Source organism: Rhea americana, unplaced genomic scaffold, assembly GCF_003343005.1.
Source record: "Rhea americana isolate MKP2758 unplaced genomic scaffold, rheAme1 scaffold_130, whole genome shotgun sequence".
Lineage (NCBI taxonomy): Eukaryota > Metazoa > Chordata > Aves > Rheiformes > Rheidae > Rhea > Rhea americana.
Window position 1 is genome coordinate 854,977 of NW_028185373.1, and position 20,656 is coordinate 875,632.

Consider the following 20,656-nt stretch of genomic DNA (forward strand, 5'->3'; position numbering starts at 1 on the left):
AATCCCCACAAGCTGTTTGCCCACAGCAATGGCAGGGAGCTCCACTACCAAGGGGGAGCGCGAGGCRTGCCAGGCCATCAGCACCACTTACCCCACCACTAGTGCAACTGCTTGGACACCTGCACTGCATTTTGAAAACGGTACTATGGGCAAAGGGGAGAACGCTGCTAAAGGCAAGCATTAGTAGCCAAACTGCTGCAGGGAAGCTGCTTYCCAACTCCAGCACGCAGGGAGACATTGGAGCTCAGCATCCACTAACGAGGAATTAGTTCAGGAGAGGGTGGACCAGAAAGGGGTTATGTTGTGCACACGCAAGTGTACATAAACACCCGTAAGAGCGGCGCTTCCCACGCGCCGCCGGCCGCAGCCGTTGGCGCACCACCCCGCCTCGCTCGCCGCCCCGCACCACACGCAACGGTCGAGCCCGCCGCCGCCGCACCGCGCATGCGCGGCGACACCGCACCGCCGCGATTTCGCAACCCGCCCGCCACCGAGTCATGTGCTTCTCTCCCCTTCCCCCCCCCACCCCCACCCCCGGGACGTCCCGCGGTAAGTGGGGGCGCGCGCAGCCCTCGCACTGCCTTTGCGGGCCGGGGCGGGGCGGGGCGGGGCGGGAAACGGCCCCCAGCGCCGGGTACCAGGCGCTACCTCCGCCCCCTCCCCCTTCTCCTCCGTAGTCGGCGGTTGCCACCCGGCGCGCGCTCGCCCCGCCCCCTGGGTCATGCGCCGTGGTGCGGGAGGGGGGAGGGGCGGGCGGCAGCCCCGGGACCAGGTGAGAAAGGACGGGGCTGCCGGGCACGATGGGGCGGGGGAGGGTGAGGCTGAAGAGATCGTCTCTGCCTGGCTCCTAACGTGCCCTTAACCGCCTCCCTGGGCCTCGCTGCTTGGCGGCGGCGGGACACCGTCCCGGGGCGGTCACCCTCACAGCCCCTGCGGGGCGCGCGGCGGTGGCGGTTGGGGGGCGCCGTTGGGGCGCTGACGTCAGCGGGGGCGGGGCGGTGCCTCGGTGTCGTGTCGTCTCGTGTAGCCCGGCAGGGAAATGGAGGCTACCGAAAACGGCAGGGGGATAAAATTCCCTCCGCCTTCAGTGGCGTGAGGCGGTCGGAATAGCTTTCTTGGAAAATCCTCCTTTAGAGAAGCGTAACCGCCCCTCTGATGTACGCTACAGGATTGAGGCCAAAATCAGCGTCAGTTGCGCTGTAGGGTTTTACTCCCTATAGAGGGAGTATTAGGGCATAAAAGATACAGCTTTGCCTGCATACCGTACGTTAAGCAACATGCATTGCTATTCTGCAGTATTTCTATTTGATACACATCCTGAGCGTAAAACTTACGGATCGTAGTTGTGTTTTCTGATGGATACAATCTGAAACATAAGCATTTTCTGCCCAGATTATTTGTGTCTAAGCAACTTGATAGTCCATGAACCCAAAAGTCATTTAAACTTTATAGTTTCTAAAACATAAATATATTAAAATCAAATCTGCAAAGGTATGAGAAAGTCTGTCTCTGATAAACATACTGAATTTCCAGAAGGTATGCATTCATTATTTCTTTTCATTTAAGCAGTAGTTATGTGAGTTTTATGGCCATATGGAACTATAATAGCGATCTTTGCCTACAGTCTAAAAGAGAAATCACTAATCTGTATTATAAATTAAAACAACATGTTATGTTAATAAAATCCCTTAGAATAACTGCAAGCTGATGGTTTGATCCCTTACCTGGATCAAAACATGTTAAAAACATTCAGGGTAGATTCAACCTTTTATCCAGTCCCAAGTGCCTCACTTTCCCTTCTCTTTTCAGAAGGGTTAGTGCAGAAAGGCAATTTTTTGCATGCAGGAGATAGAAACTATTAATTCCTTTGACCTACTAATTTTCTGTTTTGAAAGGAATTAAACAACAGATCTGAAAAAAAAGCCTTTTTAGCACAGTTTATATGGCACTTCTTAAAATTTTCATTAATAGAAATTCCCTTTATCTTTCTACYTGATTTTTGTGTGAAGACTTACTTCTTATATTGCTTTTGTCTGAAGTTGTTCTTTTTGCTGTTTCCCAAAATAATTCAGAAGCACCTGCTTTCCTGACAAAACGAGATACTGTCTGCTGTTGATCTCTTCTGARTTCCAGATTTATTACCTTAGCTGACACGAATGAAGGAGATTGACTGCTAGGATATATGAGCCCTGCTAGGATACAGTAATTTATATTAAAAAAATAGATAATCTGAACGCTACCTCAGTTRTTGCTGCAAAATACCAAATGGATACTTTAATGCCTTTCYGAAAGCACAATGCTATAGATCTTGAGTCATTCATATTTGTGGCTAGAAGATCAGCTGATGGCTGAATGTAGTTGTATGAAGGAAAGGGGAGAGAATCCCATTTACATTGGCCTGAATTTGAAGAAAGGCAATAAAGCTTTGTGCTTTTGAAATTCTGCAGTGCAAAACAAACCTATGCTGCTATTGCTATGCCAGGAGAAAGCTATGTTGTGAATTAGTTTTCATTTAACTTGTAATATTGCTATTTTGATAGCATAGGGCATTATGCTATCAAATTATAAGATACGCAGGACTTGAAATTAGTCTCTAAAAGAAAAGAGTATTATATGTTCTGATTTTTTGTAGGGATTTTGCTTAAATGGAAGAATGTAACAAGTTAAAGACTAATGAATCATACTAGTCCTTCTAAAAACATATTTAACACAATCTTTTAAAAATATGTTTATAGGTGATTATTAAGTATGTAGCTACGTCTGAAGAAATATAAAGTGGCTTTGCGTCATGTTGACTAACAAGATAGGGCATCATTTAATGTTACATCAAGCAATGATTCCAAGACACCTGAAACTGTTTCCCTGTATTCATGGCAATAGACTTTTATCAGGTTACAAACCTAAAAGCAATGTGAAGGACTCCTACAGAATTCTTGAGCTGCAGGAAGGATGTTCCCTTGATGATATCAGGAATTCATACCGAAATCTTGCCAAAAAATATCATCCAGACAGCGGTTCCATCACGGCTGATTCTGAAGCATTTATGAAAGTGGAAGAAGCTTACAGAGTTGTGCTCAGTGATGTGGCAAACAAAAAGAAATCCAGTGAGGATGGAGAGGAAGACCAGTTCAAATCAAAAGCACTACAGCATAGACACTACTTGAGTTTTGAAGGTGTTGGTTTTGGAATGCCAAGCCAAAGAGAAAGGCAATACATGCAATTTCGAGTAGACCGTGCTGCTGAACAAGTGTTGGAATACCGGAAGCAGAGGCTTGAAGGGCAGTGTGCTGTGACTGACCTAATGAAAGCCAAAGATGTGAGACAGAGCAAAAAGGTGAAAATAACGCAAGCAATTGAACGGTTGGTTGAGGACCTCATCCAGGAGTCAATGGCTAAAGGAGACTTTGACAATCTCAGCGGTAAAGGAAAACCATTGCAGAAATTTTCAGACTGTCCACATATTGATCCTATGACTCACAATCTGAACAGAATTCTGATAGACAACGGATACCAGCCGGAATGGATCCTGATGCAGAAAGAAATACGTGAAACGATAGAGCAATTAAGAAAGGGTATAGTGGCATCTAGGAATAAGCTTGGAGGGCCAATGACGCCGTATAGACAGAAGCAATGGAACCGTGTTTGTGAGCAATTCATAGAAGATATCAGGAAATTAAACAAAAGAATTGACAACTTCAATTTAGTTGTTCCTATTCTAAGCAGGCAAATGGTGCACTTTAATGCAGACAAAGAAATTGTACGAGCACAAAAGACTTATGAAGCTTTGATGGAAAAAGGGGAAGCTTCTAATTCAGACATGAAGGAAATTGAACAGGAAAATGTTAAAAGGTTTGGGTTGAAGTCTTCTTTATTTAACTGGTTAAATCTTATCTTGAAATAAGGTAATATTGATCCATCTGTCTTGTCAAGGTTTTGAATGCACTTTATTACTAAAACATGTAGCATTAGAAAGAGAAATTTCAGGTATACTGAAAATATGAATTCCACCTGTCTGTTGTTACTATTAGTTGTCTGATGTGCATTTGCAGGTGCTTAATAGATTTCTGTGTGCGTACAGTAAGGAGCAAATAAATTCTCTCCGTTACACTCTTTCAGCTTATTTTACTTTTATTTCAGTCAAAAATAATACTTTACTTTTGTAGCACCGAGTATAATCACTTTTACAGTAATGTTATCCCTTCTTTCCATAGAAAAATGGGAAACTCAGGCGTAACAAAAACATACTAAGGAAAAAGTAGGAACAGATGTCTTGCTGTGCTGTTTGTTTGATGACTTTTYCCCATTTCATTTAAATGCCCACAGCTGATAAAAGATTGCCAGGTTTCATGCATTTTTTAAAATTACACATCCTAATCTCTTCAAGATTAAGCTAAATGGGAAGTGGGGGAGGTTTGGATGTCGGTTTGGAGTGACTGAATTCTGCTGAAGTATATTTTTAGATCTGGCCTTTAACATGCAAGTTGTTCTCAGAAAGCATCCTAGCAAATAAGGAAGACTGACCAAAGCTGTAATGTAGTCACATGTTTTTTGGGGGAAGGTGAAAGGGGAAGGGAGGATATTAGTTTTTGAGAGCAATTCAAATATTCTGTATCATTTGTTTTAAAGTATATATGATGGAATATACTAATACAGTTTCTGGGCAGTGGCTCGGGGGTTTGTATGAGAAATTCTCCTTGTGCTGAAGTTTTCTTTATCCTTATTAACCTGCATGCTCCCCTTCCAGACAGTCTGWTTTTGCTGGAGGAGTCTACCTTTGAAAAGGTATCACTGCGTGGGCCCCCTTCCGCACTCATGTGCCTAGGATCCAAACTGTCACCCCTGCAGGAGTTGTGCAGTGCCCTGGCACTGGTGGGAAGGAGTCCCACAGGCATTCATGTGCCACAAAGGGGGGACTTTTGATGTCAGAGGTTCAGAAATTGAAGGTAGGTGATAATCCCAACTATTACCCCTTTGACAGGTGCTCCAGCAACAACAGAGCCTGAGTTACTGTGTTTGCTTTTAGGCAGGTAACTCTGCATGTGCTTCTTCTGGTCTTTGTGCTCTCGGTCATTTAGAGTAAGGTCTTAATATGCAGACAGAATATTATTTATTTTTGTTATTAAAATTAGTTAACTAGAGTGTCATTTACTACAGAGTATATATATACATTCAAGATATATAATTAAATATATATTTCTTGCTAAACATTGTACGGGTCTTTAAAGCCTTGTCATAGGCAAAAATATAACTGACAAACTGCTTGCCTTGTGCATTTTAGAAAGTAGGACTCATCTCAGCTTCCTTTAATACGCCTTTTTTCAGGAATTAAGGTGGCAAAAGAATGGCATTATATGCACATTGCTCTGCTGCCAGTAGGTCATGCCACTGAGATGCTTGGGCTTTGGCATGCCTTAGTGTTAGTTAAAAGTATCAGATCAGGACTATTTAGTTCCTTTCTGCTGAGATTCAATTAGCAGGCAGTGATATGCTAGCAGTGCGCAGATCAGTTGAGCCAGACAGTAATTGATGTACTCTTCGCACTTCAGTAGCTCTCTACAGCTGCTCGCAGAGTTTGGGAAGATGATAAAAGATAAAGGATATCTTGCAGATATCTGAGTTAAGTCTGGGGTATTGGTGAAGTGGATGCAAAACATGAGTATGGTCTGAATATGAGTCTTCTGTGTGAGTAGCCCTGATCTAAACTTTCAGAAAGAAAAACCCGGTTAAATGGCAGTCCTCTCATTTTTGGGGTATTCACTAATCTGTTGAAATTGGTATCTTTTCCTTTTTTTTGTATGAATGTGATTTACTGAGATCACAGTGTTAGACCAGGTTATACCAAGAGGCTGTGGTCTCACAAGCTAGTGACTTACTTTAGTGGCTGCGTGTATGACTGCCTGCTTATTTTACTTAGACTCATCTGCAGATTCTTTTAATAAAAACCTTAAATTAAGCATACTTTAATGGAAGTAATTCGGCTTAGTAGCCTTTAAAAGATCAGGTTCTGATTCTAATGATGATCTACAGGAACTGGATCTGAATTGCTGTTTAAAGTAATTCACTGGCAGATTTAAAATGAGCTAATTGCAAAATGAATTCATTGCACAAGACTAAATAAAAACTAGATGCCAGTAAATCCAGCTTTGATGGAATTTATATTTGCTCACAATGAAGATAATTTCCTCAGCTTAAATATTTAAGTTTCTATAATGGATGAGTCAGCATGATGACTATGTTCCTTTTAAAACTAGTTGGTTTTAAATGGAGTAGATGTGAGCTGAYTCCCATCACTTTAAATCACCCTTACAATGTTTTCATGAAAAATGACACAAAATTGTTGTGCACAAAGTAGCACAAAAATGGCACAAAATCCAGTTCTTCAACGCTGTGAGAGCGATGAAAAAATAATTAAAATTTTAACTTGCCTCAGGTGTATATACTCAGGGAGTATATTTTTGCAAGGTTGGTCTAATTTGCTGTTGCTCTGAATCTACAAAATCTTAAAAGCAGTATATAATCAGGACTTCTAGAACCCATGATATCAGGTACTGCAGGTGAATTGTAACAATTATAAAGAGAAGATGGCCATCAAAAGCTATGTTTCTGTCTGATGCTGGATTCTTAGTTTGAATTTGACAGCAGTTTTCTTACTGCTGCCCTCAAGAGAAAATGATGAGATCACTGCAGAGTCCAGATACAAGTATGTTTGCTTATTCCCAGAACTCCTTACGTGTTGATGAAATTATCATATGGAAAGTACCTTGAAGGACTCATTTAGGTGTCATCCTAACGTGCAGAGAGAACATTACTCATATTTGCTGTTAGAATACAGTAATTGGGGTGTGTGTCCCCCCCCCCCAGCCCAGAGTGAGGAATCTGTTTCTTGCCCATCACTCTATGGATCTCTTGAGCACTATTAACAAGCTCTACATTTGTACGTATTAGTGCTGTACAGCAAAAGCAAAAAGCATACTACTGTAGGCTATCTGAAATAAAATTTCAGGCAGTCCTATAAACTGAAGATTTCCTACATATGCTGTAAAGTTTGAGGCATAAATATCTCATTCTGGAGCAAAAATGGATTTCAGGTTGCGTACTGAGTTGCAGAGAGCACTGAATAAAAGGTATGAGAGGCGTGAGCAGGGCATACTATAAGAAAGCAGGATGTGCAGAAATCATCTTTTCGGTAGATCCTGTGCATTCATTAGACTTTCCTGTGGGAATGGGGGAGGGCCCATCCAAGGACGTCCCGGCCATCGAAAAGTGGACGTTAAGTGTGTGTAACACAAAGAAAAAAGGCTGAGAGCAGGTGGCTTTGGGTACAGTTTTCACATTTGGGTGGGATTTCATGGGGTCAGAGCTGAACCATTTTTTATTAAGAAGCTGAATATTGCCATTTTGTTTGTGTCTTTATAGGTGTTTGTCACAGGGCTTGTTTCCACGCCGAGTTCCCCATATTCTTGTTCTTCGCTCTTGAGTAATACCCTTGAGATGGCTTCCTCATTTTGTTTATCTTGTTCCTCTCTCTCATTTCTACTTCTCCCTTTTCAGATCGAATCTGTACTTGCTCTTTCATCTGAAGGTGAGTTTTCAGGACGTGTCACTTGCCTAACTTGAATGCTGGAGTTAATTCAGCAGTAATGTTTTGCCTTTGTATCTCCAAAACCGTGGCATTATATCTTTGTAATAGGCAGTTTTAGGTATTTTATGAGAAGATGGTTCTTTCTTTAGGGACCTTTGGAAGAGACAGACCGGCGAGCTTCTGCGCACGGGAAGTCCGAGGGGAACGAGCTAGGACGGCGTTTGGGGTCGTGCTGKCCGTCGGTCCGTTTTGCACGCGTTCACGTAGCGGGCGTGCAAGCGGACGCCTTGCTGCTAGCACACGCTCCGYGTAACAGAAACGCGTCGAAACGCTCCGTGCCCTCCCCCGCCGGCTCCGGCGTGGCGAGGAGCGCGCTCCGCCGACAGCCGCGGCCGGTGCGGCCCCGTGCGCCCCTCCTCCCTCCCGGCCCGCCCGGCGCCGGCGCTAGGGCCCGGGACGGGGCGCGGCGCGGCTTCTCGGCCTCCACCGCCCAGGCGGAAAAGGGGCGGGGCTCGCGCGGCCCGCTCCTGCCATTGGTCCTCCGGCCGCTCCGGCTTCGGCGTCGCCCTATCGCGGCGCTGCCTGCTCACCCAGCCTCCGCTGACGCGCCGCGCTCGCTCCCCCATTGGCGGGCGCGCGCGTCGCTCGCCGCTGGGTCGCCGCCCGCCCCCTCGCTCCGGCCGGCGGAAGAGTGTCGCCCAGGACGGGGGGTGCGTACGGCCGCTGTTTCCCTGCCGCTGTCCTCGCGCGCGCGCAGGGGGGCGGAGGAGGGGGAGGGGGGCGCGGCGGGGAGCGGCCGTTGGTGGGACACCCCTCCCCTCCCCCCACCCCGGCCGCAGGCACCGCGGGGCGCTTGTGCTCCGCGGCAGCGCGCGCCCGCTCCCCCCGGCAACGGCTTAGGGGCCAACGGCCGTGCGCGGGGCGGGGGCGAGGGGGCTCCCCTCAGGCTCGGGGGAGGGGAGCGTCGTGACAGCCYGTCCGTCTGTCCGTCCAGCGCCGAGGCCTTGACCTTTTCGCTGTAGCGCAGCCTCTAGGGGGGCAAGTCACGGGCCCGGAGAGGCCGTTGGGGGAAGCGGGGGGGCTGCTGGGCGCTGCGGGCCGCTCTGCCGCAAGGCTGCGGGCACGGCGTGCTCTGGTTTGTGTTTTCCGCATCCGCGGAAGGAGGCGGCGATCTTGAGCAGAAAGTTTGAGGTCCATAGATGACTTCATTATTACTACTATCATTTTTTTAAGTGGCGTTACCTGCAGTGTAATAACTTCAGTCTGGACTTTGCGGCTTTGGTGTTCCGCCTCGTATTGCTCTGTCATGGCCTGAGCCCATTAAAGAACTACCGATGCACATTACGTACTTCTATGAGCAAAGATAGGCAAGTAGATAAGTGCAGAATTGATCTTTTTCTGCCTTTCCAAAGTCCTCAAACTTAGATAGCTCTCTTGAACACTTGCTGTAAAGAGCAGTCATGTTACTCTAGGACTGAGCATCACTTTCAGATTCTTGTAGGGAGATTACTTGTTTAATAATTTTGCTGTGCAGCCTTGATTTTATAGGTGGTGACTTAAAAGTTCCTCTCTTTCCTTCTTCCTTCATTTTGTAATGCTGGCAAACTATACAATAATAGCATTGTGCTACAGTGTAGGGGGAAAGTGAAAGTGAAACTGCATGTAATTACAGAAATGGGCAAGTGGTCTAAAGAGCCCCCTTAAAAAAAAAAAAAAAAAGAAAGAAAGAAAAAGGGACTTGATAAGAAATTCTTGCTCACGTATGGGTCTTCACAGACCCATATGCCAAATATCTTTTCATAGTAGATGCACATGGGAAAAGTAAAACATTCTAAACTTGGTTGGTTTTAGAAGGTGCTTCCTTTCTTGAGGAAGAAAAAGAATCAGGTTGCCTTCATAATTTCTACTYTGCCTCCTGTCTTTTCCTTCCTCCTCTGGAAATAGTTTTTTTTACACTGTTGTACAGCATAAGGTGGGGGTTTTTTTGTGCATACTTCTTGCATTTTCTCGTGACAGCTTTTATTATTTTGTTCAAGTGGAATCAATTAATTTGGGGTTGGGAAGCTGATTTTCAGATTAAAATTTTAGGCTCCAGCTCTTGTGTAGTGTGTTTTCAATTAACTTCATTCATCTGAATAATCTGCTAGTTGTTTTAACCCTGGATGCTCTTGTGGACTGAGTATTACTTTTGCAATGAGTATAACTCTCCTTTCTATTTGTTAAGTCATCAGTTTGTTCTTGCCAGTGTTCTTATGTTTCTCTTTAATGGACATGAGTGCAAAATGTTTCTTGGAAACTGTGGGAGAGAGCCTCTGCCCTTGAAATGGGAGAGGAGACAGATTGTAGGAAGGACATTGAAGGACAGCTAATGCAAGGCTTTTCCACCCGTTTCCTTACTGTTAAGTATGTGGATTCCAGTAAAAGTTTAAATGAGGAGAATGAGTCTTCGACCTTTATTCGAGTAAGAAAGCCCAAATGCTTTCTTTCTGCTATTATATATATAAATATATATTTTCTGTTTATATTATAGGATATATTTGGGCTAAAACCTATGTATGTGTTCACATTAATCCATGTGAGTATAACCCATGGCATTGCTGTTGTGATCTTGGTGGAAACTTGCCTTCACAGTGTTGCTAGCCTTTTACGGATGAAACATAGCTTATTATTTTCTTCTTCCTTTGCTTGTGTTGTTGAGAAGTATACACATACGGAGCTTTGGAAACATAGTACTGTATAATAGCTAACTGTCTATTTAGTAAATTGAGAGAGGGAGGCCAACTTGTTGCATTTGGGTTATGTCTGTCAGTCCTCTCAGTAAATCTAATCAGTTCTTTGCTTCTCTTTTATTTGAACGCACCTCAAGGCATGGGAAGGTGGATGGTTGGACTTCAGGCTGGATGAATTATTCTGGCATCCTGCAGTCTGCTTCCTCCCATTCTTTTTTCTAAGAACTCTATAGCCCTTACTTGTCATGTCTTCTACACGTGAGTGCCCTCAGTTAGGCATGCATTTGATCAGAGATGGCATCATCCTCTCCCAGAGAGAGGAATACCTGTATGTTGGTCACAGAACTTGGGGGCATTCAGTAACGTGATGGGAAGAGGTGGTGTATCACCACTTTTTAGTGGTGCATATGTATGAAATTTATACATATATGGAGCTTTATAAATAATGATTTTTTTGAATGTTAGATGGGGCTCTGTTGAAATTCTTTTATCAAAGACTACATTGCAGAACTCTGGATGACATCAGTAAATACTTAGATCATATTGGAAAAACTGCAGTGGAATTGGCTCCTCTGCCGATTTTACTGCTGATCTAAAGTGCTAGAGAGAGCATGAAAGGTTAAGCTTCCTTTGTGAAATCAAAGCTAGTTTGTAGCATTAGGTTCATTTAGAGGTAATTCGAGACTTCTTGTCTGTGTTCTCTTGCAGCTTCTCCATACCTTGTTTCTCCATATTTGTCCAGTAAAACAGGAAATTTGTGTTGTCAGTTACGCGTCATTGTTGTAGACAGTTGCCAGCAGATAGTGATTATCTGATCTATTCGCTTTATATGGGGTACTTCTTTTCTAAGCAAAAAGATGAGGTTGAAGCAAAATGCAAATTTGAGTGTCAGACACCAAAAATACGGTTTCTAGTAAAGAAAATAATGTGCTTTTCTAGAGTGTTGCTCTGTATCTTAAATGTAAAAAGGTCATCAACCTTTTATTAGTTCCTCTAGCTTCACTTGTTTGTCACTAGTACAGTTGTGAAAACTGCATTTCTTACCTGAGACAGTTAACTGGAAAGGTTGAGAGAGGTTTTGCGTCAGGTTTCTAAAGTGAGCAAAACAGCTCTGATTTGTCACTTAAGGTTTAAAAAATGCTTAATAATTGAGACAGTTTTTGTATAATGTATGATATCTATAATGTTTATTGTTACTGACTCCAGAGAGCTGAAAGGGTTTTACTAGAACAACGGTAGTCAGGTTTTGGTTTGGAATTTGACTTAATTATATTAGTTGGCAACATGAACTATATAGCCCCTTTAAATCATAAAAGGTAGAGAATTTTTGCCCTTCACATTAGCCTTTTGAACTGGAGCATTTTTGTAGGGGTAAAAAGACTTCATTTGTGAAGTCATCTGCAAATTTGACTGACAACTTTTAAAGTAGAGGATGAAAAATAATTTCTRTTGTTACTTGAAATCATTTTCTCCAATATCTTGTCCTGACCCTTGCTTTCTGAGTTACAACATAATTTTACGTTATGCTTGAATATTGTTATTTAGATATGTTAATACTTTTAAAATTGTTCGTTGTGGGAAAAAAATCAGAGGAAACTATACTTTTGGTGGTTTATTTGCGTTCTGAAGGTGCCTGAAAGCATATTTACACACAAGGAGATAACTAGACTTGACATGACCTTCTTTGTGTTCTGTGGGAAATATTAGTGCAGTCTGTGTATTTACTCCTATTTGTTGCTAGTCACAGGGTAGCATGGGGTGAGAGACCTCTAGTCTGTGGCGAAGACAGCAGTGGGAATCACAAGCTGTGTTCCAGTAAGGGGTCAGGGAAGCTGGGAGGGGAAGAAGGGGGTTACTGCAGGCTGAGGAAGAGAGGTACCTTCTGGGGCTGAAGGGTAGCAAACAAATTACATACTGACCATTTTAAGAGTGGAAAAGAAGGAAGTGCTATAGGAGCAGTCATGAGACCTGTGATAAGGAAGTACTACAACTTTGTGTGAAAAGTTCTAGAAATAATAGGAAAGTTTGAAAATGTCTAGGTGAAAGTATAAATATGAAATTATATAGTTGAGTCTAGATATTTTAAAGAAGTAAATAATTTTTGAATCAATTGCTTTTAATGCTTTAAGATAGAAATCCAACCATAGTTACAATCCTAGTACTGGACTCAGGAGCACTGGTTTTTTTATCTTATTTATGGGAAGTGACCATTGTTCATGGTATAAATGAATGCTATATTCTGTTTTTCTTTTGACTTCTTCTGGTTAACAACAGTATTTAAAAGTTCATAGTAAGATGTTTCACACCAGTTTTCCCTGTAACATAATCATTATGGACATTTTGTATTTTCTTAGCATTTAAGAAGTATCTGTAAGTTATTTTTGGCAGATTAGGAAAATACAGAAATGTACAGTATTAAACCAAAATTAAATGGCGGTAAGAGTGGCTATGAGTCACTGCTAACAAAAAAAGTTGTAAATAGTCTAGTTTCTGACACATAACCTATATAGGCAAGCTGTGTTACAGCCTGAGAACAGATGAGGTGTAGTACCGAATATTTTATAGCCGCTAGTGTCTCACCAGAGTGTTTGAGAACTATGTCTAAGCAGTCGCTTTGTAACTTTCGTATTTAACTTTACTTTTGTCTTCCTATATTTAAAGTTATATGTGACTGATCCTCTGACTGTGAAGCAAGGTTTTCTACCCTTATTACTAGTTGATTCAGAGTTGATCCCGTTTTCCCTGTGTTAGAGGGGCATGATATAATCTGTCTTATTTGGAGACTGGAAATAAAGGTATCTCATCCAAGATTGCTTGGCCTGACTCAAAGATACAAGTTCTTCTCTGTATATGAAGTTCTACTGTATGTATATTACCTCCTTAATGGCTAATGCTAGAGAAAGGGTTATGGTTTGAGGGTGAAATACATATTGAAATGTTTGCTTTTTTATTTGTACGTTTTTGCTTGCTTTCAATTTTGGGTTTCTATATGTTTGAACAAACAGTAACTTCTATTTCATTTCTCTTTGATTTCAGTATGATGCTTTATACATAATCTTTAAATTTTGGATTGTGTGATCACTTTATTTTGCAATTCTGTCAGTAAGCTTTTTTAAAAAACAAAATTAAATATAGCTCAATATAGAATCCATAGAATTTATAGTGAGCTATTTAATTCTGTAAAAACACACTTTAAAGATTGATCATGACAGTTTGTCAAACATGTCAAAATGTTACTTTTTCTGTATTAAATTTTTGGCTATGTTTCAGGTATTTAGGACATAGCTGTTAATGGAAAATTCATGAGTACAGAATAAGGAGGGCACTCTAAGGAAATGGCAGGATTTTTAGACAACTTCCGATGGCCAGAATGTGAGTGTATTGACTGGAGTGAAAGAAGAAATGCAGTTGCTTCAATAGTCGCAGGTGTATTGGTGAGTCTTGAGAGGAGGTGAATTGTAACTGTGTTGACAAGTTGGGAAGGATGACAGACAGTTCAACTTTTTATTTAAAATGTTGTGACATTTCTCTTCTAATTGCCCCTCAATCCAGTGTATTTCTTGAGTTTTTTTTCAGTGTACTTGTTAGCCAACATTTTATAAGTCATGAGAATCTGCATGATGTCCAGTAATGATATTCCAGTTACGCTGTCTTAAAAAAAAAAAAAAAAARTTTGAAAAACAGTGGATTTTTGGCATAATTAAATATGTTATAGCATTCATGTTTTATATAATTTGTATCTTGTGTATGTTTAAAATCTGGATTCTTGTTCTTGAAGCAGTACAAGGAATTTAGCTGTTCTCTGATATGTAATTTTAACAGAAAATGTGATAATTTCCCAAATACTATTTTGAAAACATCAACATTAAAGTTTATTCAAGCTAACTTATCACAGAACTTGCACACCAAAAGGGTTTAAAACCTGACCTGAAGCTAGTAGCTGTCTAAAATAGTTTATACTTGTTAAACTCGTGTGCACATGACCACTTGCCGTGTTTTGTCTGTCTGTCTCTGTACCCTTCCAGCCTTGTAAATACTGGTTTAATTTTGTTTCACAGTTTTTCACAGGTTGGTGGATAATGATAGATGCTGCAGTAGTTTACCCAAAGCCTGAACAAATGAACCATGCATTCCATACCTGTGGCGTATTTTCAACACTAGCTTTTTTCATGTAAGTCTTTTTATAAAAAAAGTGTTCTTTATTTAGGGAAAAAAAAAAAAACAGTTTTTACTAAGTGATATGCTATGTGATAAAAATTTGAATTACTTTGTTATAAATTACTTTTGACTAATTTTGCAGTACCTTATTGCATGGGAATGTAAAAGTTTTTGTTTGTTTGCTAATATCTGTGGCCTTTGTTTCTAATAATAGTTCGTTCATTCATTGTTCCTTCTTCCCCTATCCTCTTTTTAAGGTGTTTAAGGTAAATTGCTTTTCCTACACGCTTTGATTGAATGTACGAAAACAGACCTTCCTTTATGCAAGTGGCCTTTTAAAATCAGTACTCCAGTTCTTGAATCGAAAATTCTGTAATGTCCAATTGCTTAGCTGAATTTACAAACGTTAGACTGCATCTATTGCTGCTTTTAAATAATTTCTGCAGCTGTTTCTCTGGTCCAAAACCTCTTCAACTGGTAGAGGTAGTAGTAATACATCCATGTTATAATCTAAACATGTAAATGTGGCAAGATTTCAGGAAAAATAATAACTTTGACTAAATCACATGAYACTGGAGGAAAAAAGACTCTTGGATATGCAAGGCCTTATTAGTGCTTGGTATCTGAAAGCTTTTGGGTTTTTTTCAGCCACATAACTTATTTTAAGAAAACGTATTGTCTCTCCTTACAGAGCATGTCTCACTTTATCTATGGTGCTCACTCTGAAGGAGAGGAATGAAAAAGTACCTTGTATCGTGATCAAAATAGCTCTCTGTTAGTGGCTATAATTATTCCTGTGAAGTGGCTTTAGATGTTTTAAGAACTTAGATAGCCAAAAAGTGACTGGGAATAATTCAGTCACTAAAAAAGGCAATAAAGATCTTTCAGCTTGCATATCTGTTAATCTAAAAATTTAAGTGAAACTTATGTAAGGATGTGGGGGCTTATTTGAAATCCTTCCATTAAGGGATGTGCTGTTATACAAGGAAGACTTGCTAAGTAATTTTCCCAGAATTTGTCATATCTTAAAAAATGCTAGCTTTTTACTTTGAATTGATTTTCTAATAACTTGAAGTGTATACACTTTTTTTTTTATTAATAGGATAAATGCTGTATCAAATGCACAGGTGAGAGGAGACAGCTACAGTGACGGATGTTTAGGAAGGACAGGTAAATTAATTCACTTTAAAATCTTACTGATTTGCAAGATTGATTATTTAAGTKTTGCTTAAATAAATAATAATCAGAAGCTAAGGATTAGGAGAGAATTTCTGTTAAGTTAATTTCTTTACAAATTTAATACTTGGATATAAAGTCTGAATTCTTTAAAAAAGTGAACTTAGGAAAACTAGACTTCTCTATAGGTTGAATACCTAAACTTTCCTCTGCATGTCTCTATAGCTGTTGAGAGAATGTATCACAGAAATGCTGTTCTTTTCTGTACGTCACCCATTTTATGGTGTCTATGGACCTATTCTCTTTCCACTTCCATTTGTAATTCCCTCACAATTATTTTCCCGTGTGGATCCTAGCGTCTGTTTTCATACTATCTGCAGAATGCTCATCTGTAAATCTGGCACAATTTACTGATTCTGAGCTGGCTTGTGATGCTGTCGTACACTTCATTCATAAATCTGTATGGAGAGAACCTTTGCATAAAAATTATTTTACTTTCCCGTGAGTAAGCAGGTTGGTTATTTTCAAYGTCGTCACCTTCCTTTTGCAGAAGGCAATGTCTGAGTATGGTAACTGTCACCTGTCTTGAAGATACCTCTCTAAAGTAAACACAGGAAGGATTTGGGTTTTGTACCCTGTTGAAACGCTGTCCTTACTTCAGAAATGATACAGTTTGGAGTCCCATGTAGTTAGTCCGCTTCAAGTTTTGTTAAATGGTGGAAATTAGAGCTTGTGCCGTAGCTCTTCATTACAGATGAATGGAAATATCTGGGAATTTTTTTGCTCCCTAAAATACAGGGAAATGAGCTACTCCCTGTTGTATTAAAGGAGGCAGAATTTGGTTTATCTTGTCCTTGATGCATGCTTTAATCCTTTCCATTTGGACCTTCAGAGAGGTAACATTGCACTGTAATAGAGTACCCTGGATTGTCTGTTACTGTGGATAATACAATACAGGGTTCTCAATGGTTTTAATATTTCCTGCAGGTGCTCGTGTCTGGCTCTTTATTGGCTTTATGTTGATGTTTGGTTCACTCATTGCTTCAATGTGGATTCTTTTTGGAGCATATGTTACACAGAGTAAGTTTCCTTCTTGATTAGTTTTAGTGAAGAGATGGGTTTTGCTGCTGTTCTGGTCGTCACATGTGGTGCAAAGTATTCTGCTCCAATTTGATATCTATCCTGTGATACGGCAGCCTGTTTAGGAGCTGTTTTTCATTTTTTACTTTACAATGTGAATCTGAAAATCTAGAGGGCCATTCCTAGTTACTTTTTCTATGGATTTTAGTGAATGATGCTTGAGGGGATTGAAATGAGGAACTACCACTATGAACTGCTTCAAACAATTCAWGTAGAGATTTTATGTCTATTTCTGTCTAGGTATACACAAAAACATTTATATGTGTATATCTATAATATGTGTAATACGTATATTTTATATGTTAAAAACCAAACATATGAGTAGATAACTGTGACTAATTCAGGAATTATTACTAAGCTGTGAAAATGTGTAACCTGGAATTTGCTTGCTTTTTTTTTTTAATGACAGATATTTAAATAAAATTGAAAGAGACTTCACYGAAGTCTAAAATCATTAAAAATATTATGGACTCTGGTTTTAAGGTTTATTTTTACATGTAGAAAAATATTTTTGTTATAAACTGGGAGGCAGAAGACTCAAAAGAATGGAAATGTGGTCTGTTCTTGTCAGAGCAATACCATCTAGTTTTGTAATCTGTGAGACTGAGAGTGATACTAAGAATAATGTTTTGAAATAGTTTTTCTAGTACAAAAGAACTTAATATTTCCTGTATTATTTACCTTGCAGACACTAATGTTTACCCCGGATTAGCAGTGTTTTTCCAAAATGCATTGATATTTTTCAGGTAAGTAATCTGGGGAAATTTCCCTCCTTCCAAGTGAGCGTTACACTTAGTTCTTTATGTACACTTAGGTACCCATAGAAAATAAGTTTTAAAAGCCAGAGGCTGACACCACACTTGATCTTAAACAATGTGGAGCTTGCTACTTTCAGTGCAGGACCCCCTGGGATTTCAGTGTTACCCACCCTGAGCTTTCCTCCATGAGGAGAATGGCACACAAGACAGACACTTCTAATGTCACTGAGTTAACTGATATTGTACAGGGAACTGATGTGATGTTATTCACTTCATGAACTAATCCAACTATTTCTTAAAAACTACTTTTTTTACTCTACTGCTTTTTTTCACCATTGTTTGCTCCAGTACTTAGAAACAATTCTTCATTTATCACCTCTTATCCTGTGAGAGGCTCTTTCTTCCCCTCACGTTCCCATTAGTGCAGCTCTTTCTGATCCAATTGAATTTACGGCTCCAGAACATGGATGACCAAGGGGGCAGACAGTATTCCAGGTGAGATATTATCAATGTTCAGGATACTGGCAATAATGTTTTCATCTGCATACGTCAAGTAGCTTGCTGTGCATCCTGGGAGCACAGTTATGGTTCCTGGAGGGACATTGATTTGTGCTGTAGACAGTTTAAGATTCTAATGTTCCTATTCAAATGACCTTTTGCATCTTACATATGACCTTATTTATTTATGCATCTATTTATTTTTCTTTAGTACTCTGATCTACAAGTTTGGAAGAACAGAAGAATTATGGGGATGAGAGATCAAGGATAGCATTGTCTATTCCATAGTGGCTATGTTGTACTCTGTATGTAGATATATTTACATTTATTTGTTCTCATTTTGCTTTCTAAATCATATGAACTAAGACAAATTACTGTTTCAGTAAGAAGCTCCCTCTTTTCATAGGAAAGTTTTGTGAATATGTACATATGACTGTATATATCTTAAAAAGGGAAAGTCAGGCTTTCTTTCTGAAATCTTCAGGTTTATTTCTTCAAATACATGGCTTTCCATCAACCCTTAAAGACTTCCAGATTTTCACATGTGAGAGAGACTTCAGTGGAACTACAAATGAATGAGCAGGATAAAGCCTGTACCCTATAAAAGAATTTGACTTTTATGCATGGGTAAGCTGTAGCTCATTTTACAAGGGTAGACAGCAGGGGCTAATTGTATACCTGAAGCAGTAGAGAGCTTATGGAAGTAGCCCAGCTAAGCCTGTAATGAGGGTGAATTCTATTGTAGGAGGTAAAAGTTGATTTCAAGAATTTTATAGAACTGCTCAGAAAAAGTAGATTTTTTTTAATTATTTTTTGTAAACAGCAATGAAATTTTTAACAAGGCTCTGTATTAAGCAGATTCTGCATGGCAAATGGAATTGTTCTTGACTGYTGACTGCTGTAGCACAAATGAAATTTGGTAGCAGCATGGCCCTTGTAGAATTATCTCATGCTGTTCTGTATAATAGACACTAATAACCACTTACTGTATTTACTAATACTAAAGTAAAAAAAAACTCTGAAGCTGATGCCAGTCATCCTTAAGGAACGTAAAGAACAAATGAGAGTCAGACTAATATCTTTAACATTATGTCAGCATACATTTTCTTCAAAGAAAGATTAAATGTACGGTTATCCTGCTACCTATTACTTTTTGAATAGAAATAGTGAGCATTTCAAATGGGGATATAATAGAAATGTATTTATTGCTGTAGTATTTCTAAAAAGCTAATGATCGTACTATTCTTAGTTTTAGGACTGCCTCTTGCCCCAGTTAAAAATTATTTATTTCCTAAATTTGCTGGACACTTTATGGAAATGCCTCCATTGTTGAAATTCAGTTTCTTCTAGCAGCAGTATACAGAAAGGGAGAACATTAATGTTTTATAGCTTTGGACTGATCTTGTGTATATACCTCTTGCTCTTGGTGACTTCCTTATCTTATGCGTTTTATGTGTTCCTAAAGCAGTTAACTCTACCTTGTGTCTAAAAGGTTTTATAATTTTCCATGTATCAAGATAGCTGATCAAATGGTATTAAACTTAAGAATGTAACTTATGTGCATGGTTATGTATACTGTTAGTCATCTAATTACTCCCTTGTGGGAATCTTTCCAGTGGACAGAATATGAAGCAAATACTGCAGCTGAAATTGTTCTACTGGCTAGACTAACTTCTATCCTGATTTCACCATTCTGCAGTGAGTTACGATATATTCACTGGTGTTTATCATAGCATTGTACATAAGTTGTCTGTTTGCCATTTTCTGGAATTACAACCAATAAACTTTATCTTATGTTCTCAAAATAGCGTATAAATGTCACAAGATAATTTTGCAATTGTATTCTATTTAATAGCTCCAGTAATACTGGCCTTGAAGCAAGTCTTACACCAGCTAATAATTAAATGTAGTTGTTCTTGTTTTCCTGCCTGTCAGCTTCTCGTTACTGAGCTTGTGAATGTATACATTGGCTTGTTTACTAAGTGACAAACAAGTGTAGCTTAGTACTAGTCCCATTTACAGTATCTTACAGCTGACACTTGAACAGCATAAGCAGAGGTAAGTGTTTAACACTGGAGGAATGCTTCCACGGTGCTTTAATAGAAGTTTCCACTTAAAACAGTTTTCTTAATAGCACTGGCAGGGAAGGAGCTCCTTTCTGAGGTTATCTGCATTTCCCATCAAAGCTTGCTTGCTTCTGATTATTTCTTGACTATCTCTTCCGGTTTTAGAGAATTGGTATGGTTATGCTTACTTATTATACAGCAACTAAGCAGAAAAAAGGCACAACTTATTTTGAGGATGTAGCTTTTGCAGCCTCTTAAGCTCCAAACAGGCATAGTGCAGCAACCATCCAGACTTTATTTGGAGTCACAGAATCACAGAATGGTTGAGGTTGGAAGGGACCGCTGGAGATCATCCAGTCCAACGCCCCTGCTCAAGCAGGGTCACCTAGAGCATGGTAGACAGGGTTGCATCCAGGCGGGCCTTGAAGATCTCCAGAGAAGGAGACTCCACAGCCTCTCTGGGCAACCTGTGCCAGTGCTCCGTCACTCTCACAGGGAAGAAATTCCCCCTCATGTTCAGGCAGAACTTCCTGTGCTTCAATTTCTGCC

The 20,656-nt window shown here is 40.2% G+C and overlaps 2 protein-coding genes across 5 annotated transcripts; both read left to right on the forward strand.

Annotated features, from left to right (window-relative positions):
* The first annotated feature begins 718 nt into the window (after positions 1-718).
* On the forward strand, positions 719-4,112 carry DNAJC28 (DnaJ heat shock protein family (Hsp40) member C28). The gene is made up of 2 exons (XM_085297767.1): positions 719-772; positions 2,736-4,112. Exon 2 carries the CDS (start codon positions 2,789-2,791, stop codon positions 3,899-3,901), a length of 1,113 nt encoding a protein of 370 aa, XP_085153893.1. The 5' UTR covers positions 719-772; positions 2,736-2,788; the 3' UTR covers positions 3,902-4,112.
* A 4,129-nt stretch (positions 4,113-8,241) lies between these two features.
* Positions 8,242-19,929, forward strand: TMEM50B (transmembrane protein 50B). Of its 4 annotated transcripts, XM_085297770.1 has the most exons (9): positions 8,242-8,292; positions 13,582-13,745; positions 14,370-14,482; positions 15,572-15,639; positions 16,633-16,725; positions 17,474-17,531; positions 17,937-18,038; positions 18,253-18,346; positions 19,658-19,929. In XM_085297770.1, the coding sequence occupies exons 2-8, from the start codon at positions 13,647-13,649 to the stop codon at positions 18,296-18,298; spliced, it is 579 nt and encodes a 192-aa protein (XP_085153896.1). In that variant the 5' UTR covers positions 8,242-8,292; positions 13,582-13,646; the 3' UTR covers positions 18,299-18,346; positions 19,658-19,929. The 4 variants fall into 4 exon arrangements, with proteins under 4 accessions (XP_085153896.1, XP_085153895.1, XP_085153898.1 ...); XM_085297769.1 differs by lacking the exon at positions 19,658-19,929 and having other exon boundaries at positions 18,253-19,594; XM_085297772.1 differs by lacking the exons at positions 17,937-18,038; positions 19,658-19,929 and having other exon boundaries at positions 18,253-19,594.
* Positions 19,930-20,656: the final 727 nt, after the last annotated feature.